Raw genomic sequence first — 11,405 nt, forward strand, 5'->3', positions numbered from 1 at the left:
TGCGAAGACAAAATCTAGAGGCCTGGGGAATGCCATCAGTTAAAACATGGGCAAAGGAAGAAAAGCCCATAAATACAACAGAGGGAGATACTGGAGAGCAGAACTAGGTGAAAGCAGAATTACATAAGTTAAGGAAGAAACAACTATGGAGAGACCAGAGATAGTCACTTAAGTCAAATATCAAAGAGAAATCAATTGAGATATAGAGAGACATGAATTCTCTGTACCTATCAATCAGGAATTATTGGTGACCCTACAGACTATTGGGAGAAACAAAGTTGAGGAATGAATAGAGGGGGGAAAAGTGCATACACTATAAAAAAAGAATCACTAAAGATAACACAGGTTAAAAAGAATTTCTTCTAGGGCTCCTAGGTGACTTAGTCTGTTAAGTGTCTGACTTGATTTTGGCTCTGGCCATGATCTCACCATGAGATTGAGCCCTGCATCAGGCTCTGTGCTGACAGCATGGGGCCTGCTTGGGATTCTCTCTCCCACTCTCTCTCTCTGCCCCTCCCTCACACAGTCTCACTCACTTTCATTCTCAAAAAACATGAACATGAAAAAAAATTTTAATAAGGCATTTAAAAAAAAGTTCTTCCAAATGTAGGAAACATATGAGTAGGACTTGCTATGCTGAAATAAAAAAAAAAAAATAAGTGGGAAGAACAGACTCAGAGCATGAGGGATAGAATTAAAAGTTAGCCTGGGATGTGGCATATACTCTAGGGACAGTAAAGAAAGGAGAAAGAAGGAGTACAAAAGTTATATTTGTATGTGTGGGGCAAACAGGAGATTCTAGGTAGTCATTCATGAAAACCCTACTTTCTCTATAAAAATAATTATGATCATCTGTTGAGAAAGAAGGTGGGTATCTTAGTGGAAACTTCACTAATACAGTCAAGGAATGGCACTAGTTACTAAAAGGGAGCTGATGTTAAAATACAGAAAAGGTGAATCTAAATCTCTGAAGCACTTTACAAATGAAGTTTCTATTAGAGCCTATCAACATCTTAAAAGTTTGATCTAGCACCTTATTCCAGGTAGGAGGATTTTTCTCGGGTATTTTGTTGACCCTATTTAAATTTTAAGGAGCACATTGAGTCTACTCCTAAGGGAACTGTTTTTTAATGCAAAGGTTTTATATCAGAAAGAACATAAAATTTAGAGGCAGAGGACTCAGTGTCATTACCATAGACAAATCACCTAAAATCCCTCACCTCCATTTCTTTATCTGTAAATAAAGAGTATCATAATTTCCTTGATACTATGATACATAACTTCACATACCACAAATCAGGATGCATTCCATTACCAACATATAGATTTCCCATAGTACTGTTCGTCTCTGCCCCCATCTATATAATTTCTAAATCTATGGTACATTTCACAATCAACAAGGCCTCTTAACCAAGAAAATAATGCTAATACTCATCCAATCTATCTCATGGTGCTGCTAGATTGGTCAACAGAAATGGTCTAAGTGAAATGTAGATCACTTTTCATATAATACCAGTCTGATATCATAAAACATGCAGAATACACATAGCTTTTTTAAATAATTAAAAAAAAAAAACCCACAAAACAGGAAGGATCTATACCAGACTTTAAGCGGTAGAAAAGGTGATTTTCACTTTCTCATTTCACAGTGAATATCAAGGGGAAAATCTACATATTAATGTATAGAACTTTTCTAAAAGTGATGGCTCTAGACTATTAAAACCTTAGCAAAAATTAACATGAATAAATTAAAATATAGAAAGACATGATGTAAACCTTATATGTTCAAAGACATAAATGTAGTCACAATGTGTTCTCTACTTCTAAGTGCTACTATACAAAGTGGGGGTTTTTTTTGTCTCTTATTTTCCATAATATCTAATGTAACTAAAAATTTATAAGCACTAAAATACAGGTCATATTTACAGACTACAAGCTACCGAGTTTGTTTACTTGCAGAATAAAAATTTACTGTAATTTTTGTATTTTTTAAAAAAAGTTTATTTATTTTGAGAGGGAGTGCAAGCTAGAGCTGGTGAAGGGTAGAGAAAGCAGGGGGAAAGAATTCCAAGCAGGCACTACGTTGTCAGTGTGGAGCCTGATGTGGGACTTGAACTCACGAACTGTGAGATCATAACCTGAACCAAAATCCAGAGTTGGATGCTTAACCAGCTGAGCCACCCAGGCACCCCTTACTGTAATTTTTAAAAACAAACATTAACATCAAGCCCCTAAGACTGTGAACATGTAATAATAGCTAAAACAATGTTCCAATAATAAAAGACTAATAAAATACATTAAATGATATAGAAATAATTTTAAATTTCTTCTAAAAATAATCTTTACTCTTTACACTGGTATCTCTATCTACTGTTTCTTTTATTCATTTTCATGTTTCATTAAACATCAATAAAGAACAGGGACCACATTTACATAGTTATGCTTTACTACACATAAGAATTATAGTTCAGAGAAACTGGGCAGTCAGTCACTCTTAGAAATAGCTCCTCTTGGGGCACCTGGGTGGCTCAGTTGGTTGGGCGTCTGACTTCAGGTCAGGTCATGATCTCACAGTTCGTGGGTTCGAGCCCCACATCAGGCTCTGTGCTGATGGCTCAGAGCCTGAAGTCTGCTTCAGATTCTGTCTCTGACTCTCTGCCCCTCCCTCACTCACGCAAACTCTAATATAAATAAAAACATTAAAAATAATTTAAAAAAAAAAGAGCTCCTCTTATCCATTGTTCAATGAGAGAAGATTAGGCTCCTAGATGGAGACACAGTTCTTTGGTCTTCACTAGAAGCTGTTTCAAGATCACCTGTATCAGGGCGCATGGGTGGCTCAGTCAGTTAAGTGTCTGACTTCAGTTCAGGTCATGATCTTGTGGTCTGTGGGCTTGAGCCCTGAATCGGGCTCAGTGCTGACAGCTCAGAGCCTGGAGCCTGCAATGGACTCTGTGTCTCCCTCTCTCTCTCTACCCCTCCACCACCTGTGCTCTGTCTCTCTCTCTCTCTCTCAAAATAAACATTAAAAACAGTTTTAATAAAAAAATAAATTAAAGATAACCTTTATCTTTCTGTCCCAATTTCTTTTTTTTTTCTGTCCCAATTTCTAAGAATGTGATAGAATACCAAGAAGCCAAACTGTCCAAGTAGAAAGAAGTTGAAATATCTAAAGACCTATAATTTTTCTCAATCTACAAATTCAGTGACAGATATCATTACAAAGCAAAAAAATTAATTACCAGTGTTTATTAAACAAAATGAAAATCATACGAAAAGGACTAGGTATTTTTGTGAATAGCTCCGTAATTCTTTGCTGTTCATTATTTCTCCATATCTTCCCCAATGTCCTTTAAAACCCACTAAACACAGATCAAAGCAGCTATTACTACAATCTCTAGAAGAATAAAACCTACACATCTGAAAAACAAAATCTTAAGAGCCCATAAAAATCTCTACCAGATTACTCACACTCAAGTAGTAACTGAGTTATCACATTAAATGAAATTTTAAATTCTTACTACTTTACTGACAAAAAGACTATTTGCATGTCTAAAATGCAGTCCAATTCATTTATACCATTTTCCTATGTCATGGTGTTAACTATGCTGTCTTCCCATGTTTAACAACACATAAACAAGGAAGACACATTATGAGACCACCTGAAACTTTTGCCACAGGCCCAAAGTGGTGTCTTCACTTAAAACTGTACAAGAGAGAACTCTCTATTCTAACAAGCATTCCATGAACTTCCACATTAGGCTAAACACCATTTACTATACACATTCTTCCACAGCTCTCACTGCTTATTACCTCCATAGTTTTTTGGTTTTTTGTTTTTTTTAATATTTACTTATTTTTGAGAGAGAGAGAGAGAGAGAGAGAGAGCGAACACGGGAAGGGGAGGGGCAGAAACAGACAGGGGGAAACAGAATCCCAAGCAGGCTCTGCACAGTCATCCAGAACCTGACATGGGGCTCAAACTCACAAACCACGAGATCATCACCTAAGTGGAAATCAAAAGTCAGGTGCTTAACCAACTGAGCCACCCAGGCGCCTGTCTACCTCCATAGTTCTTAGCATATCCTATTAAAATTCTTTGTTCCCCTTTGTCACTCCACATTAAACTGTAAGCTGCTTGAGTTCAGGGACACTGTCAAATTGCTCAATTTTGCATTCCCAGAGCCTACCACAGTCCTGACTTAATGATAACAGTAGCTGAATTATAATTCTGTTATTCTAGACCCATTCATAAGAGGTAGGAAGCAAATGCCTGCAAAAAGCCAAGGCAGAGCTCGAGACTTCTGGGCACCTTTTTTTTAATCAAAAGGCAACATTTTATTATCACCCCTGAAAGGAGCAATATGCAAAACTTTTCTTCTTAAGTATTTCACAACCATTTTATCTCTATATTCCCAAATCTGTTTGGCTATAAGTTGGTGGGGGTTTGTTTAGTGATTAAATCTAATAACAATTGAGTTGGATTACTCTGCCAAGTAAATGAACACGTTTAGAAATTTTCAGGTCCACCAGAGTAAGCCTAGGGTCGAGACCCTGAAGAATGCCTTCAGTTTCCCTGTATATTAATGCAAAGGGAGAAATGCAATAAGAGCTCATCTCTGTCTCACAAAGATAGCAGAAGAGATTATTTAAGAAAGGGTCTTGTCTTCTTCAAGAAAAAGAAGTATAAAAATTCAAAGGATTATTATTATTCAATATTATTCCTGAAAGCTTTTGTTATTCTGGTCTGATTAGAGATAAGGTTAACTTTTAGTAAGCATAATCCTATTTTTTTCAAGTGACCCCTATGAAGACCTCTCTCTGCAGTCCAGGTATAAATACTTGTTTAAAATCCAGTTCAGTTCAAATTACACTGATTTGGGATTTAAAGAGTTATAAACTACATTTACTCTTGCCAACTTTTAAAAAGATGACTAAAAAGGGTAGAAAAATGGGACATTATTACATTTAAAAATAGAATTAAAACTTTTTATCTTTCAATGTTCCTATAGTACTTCTCCCCGTATCTACTGCAGTGTTTAGTTAAACTCAAGTGTGACCCTAAGCAGAATAGTGTGGTATAATGCACTGGGCTGGGCTAGGACTCAGAACTAAGTTTAGGGCTGATAGTTCTCTATATCCCAATATTCTCATCTGTGAGGTGACCAGATGTACGTATTTTACTGTGCTTCCAGAACTTAAAAACTAGATTAAGACATATAAAACAATTTTGAAAAATTAAATGAGAATTTACTCATTTATTAGACTTTCCCTCAAAATAATGAGAAAATCAGTGAAAATCTTTAAAAGTTAGGTCAAAAACAAGGATGCTGAACCTAATTTTATTTCAGATAGACTGTAAAATAATTTATAGTACAGTTTCAAAATCTTTACGTTATTAAGATATGAAAGTAAAATCCTTTACCTTTTCTAAGTCTTCAATTTCAGAACTGAAGTTTTTACCCTCATCCATCATTTCCTCTTCTTCAAGAGTTCTTTCATCATCATAGTCATGGACCAACATCTCAGCAGTGGGGTCAAAATCATGATCTTCAGAAGACAAAGACCCAACTGGAATGAAACAAACTACATCACTTTACACATTCACAATGCTACTTACAAAAGAAAATAATTTGTGTTCTTCTGCCAGTCCCTTTTAATGTTTATAAGTAAGGTTTATTAAATGCATTTACTATATACACTCAACAGGTTATAAAGACCATACAGTTCTGAAAAGATATCTAAATCAGCAAAAGAACAAGGCAGAGTAATTTAACAACACTTTAATAAGAAGTCTAGTCCATGAGAACACAACTTATAATAGTAGCAAAGTGATTTAAATGGAGCAGTCCTTAAAAAATGATCTAAGAGAAAAGTTGAACCTGTTTATCAGTTTAATAGATTTGTCTAAAAGCAAAAGAAAAATGTTAAAAGGACTATGAATGGAAGATTTCACAAGAATCTATTATACACTAAAGCTCAACACTTCAGGCAAAGAGAATATAAATTCTGCCCAATTATAACCCTCAAAGATACAAAACAATAGGAACAATAGAAATCTGGTTCCCAGAACAAATAAAAGTTTTTTTGAAGCAGCTATACAGCAAATCAATCTCTAAAACTACTGTCACTTTTCATGTCCCCTGTATTTCAAGCTCCCCAGCATTAACCAGACAGGCATCAAACTGTAAGAGCACACTTTTCTTTGGACTACTAATAATTAGTTTTTAAGGGTATGTGAAGGAAATAACAGAAAATCACATCTAAAAGTTTCTGGGAGATGTATCCAGTTGCAAGCTGTTTTGGCCAATTCATATTTGTTTATAAATTTGTAATGCTTTTTAATAGCAAACATTAAGTCAACAGGATACTCTTAAAACCAAGTTGAGAAATGAATAAGATCCACAATCCCAAGAGAATGAAACCAAATTTATGAAAACTGGAATTTTCTCCATTTTACTCTCATATCTAATTCAATCAGACCAGTGACTCTCAGAGCATAGAAGGAAAGAAGTACCAGAATCTTTGGGTAGAGGAAAAGAGAAGTGGAAGGAAGCAGAATCAACATAAAAAGTTTGGTCTGTTTTTCGTCAAGCTATTTAACATTTTAAATTTCAAACATTTAAGGACAGTGTGAAATCATTACCAAAATGCTGAACAACACCAAAGATTTTTCACTATGAAAAAAAACCACAGACATAATTCAGTGATTTTGATTCTGAGTTTGGAGAACTATAATCATCAGTTCTAAAAATAACACAATTTCTATGGCACTTAATTCTTTAGGAAGCTTACATTCATTATATGATGTTATGTTTTTAATGTTAAAAGATTATCTGTGCATTTTAAAACTTGTCGAGGTACAGATTTTAAGTACAGAGCTTAATTTTAAGGAGAAAGATGAATATTTATTAAAGAGCTCAAAAGCAGAACATCCACCATTATGAATTTTCTATTTTGAGGAATTCCTGGAAACCTCTGTAATATTACTAAGGGTCAGGGATGAAATAGATGGTAACTTTTCCACCTCTTTCAGGCACAGCTCTGTCCTCTTTTGTAATCCCCATATCACTTGTCACAGCACTCTTCCTTCTTAAACTAGAAGGTATTCAATAAGGGGCAGAAAGCAAAGGGCCTGAGGTCTACTCTAGGCTTTGTCCCTGGCTTGCTGAGGACCTGAGGCAAGTCATTTCAACTTTCTGGGCCGAGTCCAATTTTTCATTTGTAAAATGTATAGTGCTGGCTTAGATAACCAAGAGTCTCTTCTAAGCTTTAAAATCTTCTTTAAAATTGGGTAAATGATTAAAAACAGGTTATAAAAGTTTGTTTAAACACCAAAACTACACAATCTTCTTGCTATTTAGATTGCAACTTCTTAAAGGCAGACAGTGATGCAAAATGGAAAAACTCCATTATCATCCAGATGTTTGGCATCATGTATATAAATATTCCTTCCTGAAATCAGTTATGACAAAGAAATGCTTGTCTCAAAATTAGAAAAACTTTTTAAAACAATTTTTAAACGTAAAAACATAGATAGCTATTTTAAAAACAACCACAAATTTCTTCTACTCAGTGACCAATTATTTTATACTTTCAATGATAATCAAGTGAGACCTTAAAAGACACCTAAATATTGTACAAAATAATACACAAGGAAACAGGCTCTTCACTCTAAGGCAACATGTTGTAAGGGAAGATTTCCGAACTTTTCCAGGCTCTATTAACTAGGTGACTCTCAGTGGAGTTATTTAAAAGTCTTCTCAAGTGTAAAATAAGAGAGTTGGCGTAGTTCAGAGGTACTTTTCCTGGAGACTATTAGAGGGGAAAGAGGCAGCCAAAATGGAGCTGGAAAGGGGGTGAGAAATTAAACAAAGCTGTCCTCTCCCTGATGGGATTCAGGGGCTCCAAAAGCCCCAAAATGTATGCAACTATGCATATGTGCAGACTTCTGGAGACCGTCTCTTGCTGTCATCATATCCTGACAGAAGTTTCTGATTCCAAAAAGGTTAAACACTGTACTAGATGATCTAGGGTCCTGACCTCAAAAAGTCTGTATTAGCACTTTTCTGTGTCAAACTTGGAAATTCTATGTTTCTTTTAAGGTAGCTTTACCTAACTCTCATATTCCAATTTTAATAGAGCCCATAGACATTTCTCAATTATGAAAAGTTTAGAAGAGAAAATAAGGGGAGATAGGGAGTCATGGTTAATAATCCATATAAGTGATCCCAAAGTTTCGACAAATTAAAGAGTCGGTTTCTCGGGGAAAAAATTATTATCTACACTAAATTGCAGAAATTAGTGGAAAGTTGATTTGGGATTAACTGTTTTGGGCTTGGACAAAAAAAGACATGTGAGAATTAAAGATATAGTACTTAAAAAGAACACCTGTCAGTTAGCAGCTTTGTAACAAGTTATTTTTTCAACATGCAAGAAAAAAAAAGAGAAGTGTAACAGTTCCTTCCTCGAACAACTCAATTACCAAAGTGATGAAAAACTCGGATAAATTTTTGTGGGAAAACCTGTAGCAATAGATCTCTGAGCCCCCCATTACCCTGTGGGAGCCACTGAAGAGGTAAGAAAATAGGACAAACCTGGGCTCGAACTTCCAAAAGAAGCCTAGGAGAGAGAAGAAAACGTGAGGTTAGATCGCGCAGCCCGGGGAAGAGGCAGAGCCGGCAACAGGGCGCAGAGGAGGCGGAGCCCAGCGCTCCTCCGCAGCTGCCAAAAGTACAAGACGTAGCTTCGCTCCAATCGCTCCCAGCCCCTTTCGGGCCCCTCTTGGCTGCCTCGCCTTCCTCCCGGAGTCCCCAGTGTGCAAACTCGCAGACCCGGGACGAAGCCCAGAGTCTAACAGGCAACTCCAAGCCCCCAAGCCGTCCTTTGGAGCTCAGCAAGTTACAAAGCGAAGAAGCAAAACCCAGAGCCGTCGCCTCGCAGTCCCGTCTCCGACATCTCGGGGTCTCCCAAATCCCACCTGGCTCCCCACAGAACCAAACACCACCTCGCAAAGCAATACCGTTTCCTGGAAGGGAATCGCCCTTGGAGCACCTAGTCTACCCCCTGGGGCCCGGGAGCCCCAATTCTGAGGCTGTCCTCTAACCCGAGCGTAGGCCAGCTCGAAACAGGACACTCGCCCCCAAACCAAAGCGCAAGCCCCCCATTCTCTCTCCCAAAACTGGAAACGCGACCCCTCAGTCCCAGAGATGCATGCTAGTTCCCTCCAGGGTGTTTAGGCCCTCCATAGAGCCCCTCGCCCCAGCGAGCTCCAGTCCAAGGGGCTCCTGCTGCGCTACCCCCTCCCCCCAGCTCACCAGTCCCGGGGGACATGACCAGGGCAGGTTTGCTCGCCCTGCCTCCTTCCTCCAGGCCAGAAGAAAGTGGGGCTACCGAGAGCCCCCGGAAAAAACGTCGAGAGTCTTGGACAGCCGCCTCACACCCAGGGGCTCCCGCACCTCCAGGGCTGCGGGGCGAGGAGTCCCGCTCGCCTCCCGCGAAGCCCCGCGGCCGCGCATCCCGCTTGCCTCCGAGCTCGGAGCAAAGTGGAGCGTGAGGTTCCTTGGCGCCGCAGCCCTGACCCGCTGGGCCAGGGGCACAGAGCACTCCTCCCGCAGGACAGTGGCGCAGCCCGCTCCCCGCTTTGCAATTCGGCCGCGGATGGGGAGGGGGGGGGCTCGGCCGGTTTCCACCCACTCTGGCCCTAGAAAGCGGCGCCGAGGCTCCGGCGGCCCGCGTCAGCTGCCTGGGGGGGCACGGCACGGCGCTGTCCCCAGGCCAGGGCTCGCTGCCGCCGGTCGCCACCTCCCGTCCGGCCCCGTCGCCCGGCCGGGTCGGGGCCGGAGCCGCCGCGGCCTAGTCCCGGAGGGAGACCGCTCCCGCGCCCGCTCCCGCCCCCCGGCCGGCCCCGCCACGGCCCGTTGCCGCCCCGTAGCCCCCGCACCGCCGCGCCGCCCCCACGTTGGGCCGGGGGAAGGGCCCCGGATCCCCCAGGCTGTCTCCGGGGCCGCGGGGGACCGCCGGGCGCCCGCTCTAGCCCGGCCGCTCCTGCCCGGTTTCCCTGCTCACCTCCGCCATATTGGTACCTTTAGGGCGAACGAGCAGCGCCGAGCCCAGTCCCCGGATGGGGCGCCTGAGCCAATCGCAGCCGCCGCCGCCGCCGCCGCGGTCCGCCCGGCACCCGCCCGGCGGCGGAGGCGGCTCGGCCCCTTATAGGGCAGGGCGGCCCGCGACGCCCCCGGCCCGTTCGCACGCCCACCCCGCCCGGCGCCCCACGCCGCACCCCGCGCTCGCCGCTGCACACCGCGCTTGCCCGCCCTCCCCTTCTTGGTCGGAGTAAAGTTCCTGCCGAATTGTAGGCAAGTGGGGGACGGATGGAAACTCGGGCGTGGGACAGACCCACGTCCAGGCAGCCGAGGCCGAAGAGCTGGCCGGGACAGCGGAGAATCGACCGACTGACCGACACTCTAGTCCGGTAGGACGTTGGGGGAGGCCGGCAGGAGACGTGGAGGGACAACTCGACAGACTTCCCTAAGCAAAAAGAAAGAAGGTGACCGATGGAGTAGACTGATGGACACGAGAAAACCCCGGGAAATGGGAGAAGTGACTGATGGACGGCAGGGTCAGTCCAGAATGAGAGGCGGCGACCCGGCACCTTGCGGTTTTCCCGAAGAGACCTGAGAAATGGGGGATACAGGTCAACATGCACTGGCTCGTGGAGTGGACGATGGAAGCGATCGTTTGCCAGACAGGCTTTGGAAGGTAGTGATAATGACAGAACAGGCAAAAGATCAAAAAGGCAAAGAATGATGAGTAGACTTGCACAATTCAGAGAAGACACTCAAAATATAAACTGTGCACGTACCCCAAAAAATTAGATCTTAAGAGGTTTTGAGTCACCAAATAGTCCAGGGCACACACTTGATAGAACACTGGAAAAGCGAAAATAATAGAATCAAGGCCCTGAGTCGGGTCTCAAAAATTCTACCCCCATCCCAGAAAGCCAAACATTTGCTTAAAATGAAAACTAGGTCAAAAAGAAAACTAGTCCTGTGGGCAAGTGGATGGATGGAGAAGGGAGGACAAGGCTTAACAGATACACATACTCCTGCACGTGCCTTCCTCTTCATTGGAAGAGGTAAATCTAACTTCTGGCAGATTCATATCCACCTGAACAACTTTAAGCAAAGTACACAGAAATATTCATTAACAGTTCATGGGTAGCCCACAGAGGTAAATCCTGCAAGCTTCAAGCCATCATGCCAAATTGCCTTGGCACGCCATTGTCTTAAAGCAGGAAGCGAGAGCGGGGCGCCTGGGTGGCGCAGTCGGTTAAGCGTCCGACTTCAGCCAGGTCACGATCTCGCGGTCCGCGAGTTCGAGCCCCGCGTCAGGCTCTGGGCTGA

The 11,405-nt window shown here is 42.1% G+C and overlaps 1 protein-coding gene across 2 annotated transcripts in view; it reads right to left on the reverse strand.

Moving 5' to 3' along the window:
• Positions 1-10,177, reverse strand: part of MIER3 (MIER family member 3) — a 34,830-nt gene extending 24,653 nt beyond the window's left edge. For both annotated transcript variants that reach the window (XM_045493733.1, XM_045493723.1), the window contains exons 1-3: positions 10,069-10,177; positions 8,598-8,622; positions 5,426-5,571 (exon numbers count right to left, since the gene is read on the reverse strand). In XM_045493733.1, coding sequence (XP_045349689.1) covers positions 5,426-5,571; positions 8,598-8,622; positions 10,069-10,077 — 180 coding nt within the window. In that variant the 5' untranslated portion in view covers positions 10,078-10,177. The remainder of the gene's footprint in view (positions 1-5,425; positions 5,572-8,597; positions 8,623-10,068) is intronic.
• Positions 10,178-11,405: the final 1,228 nt, after the last annotated feature.

Source organism: Leopardus geoffroyi, chromosome A1 (genome assembly GCF_018350155.1).
Source record: "Leopardus geoffroyi isolate Oge1 chromosome A1, O.geoffroyi_Oge1_pat1.0, whole genome shotgun sequence".
NCBI lineage: Eukaryota > Metazoa > Chordata > Mammalia > Carnivora > Felidae > Leopardus > Leopardus geoffroyi.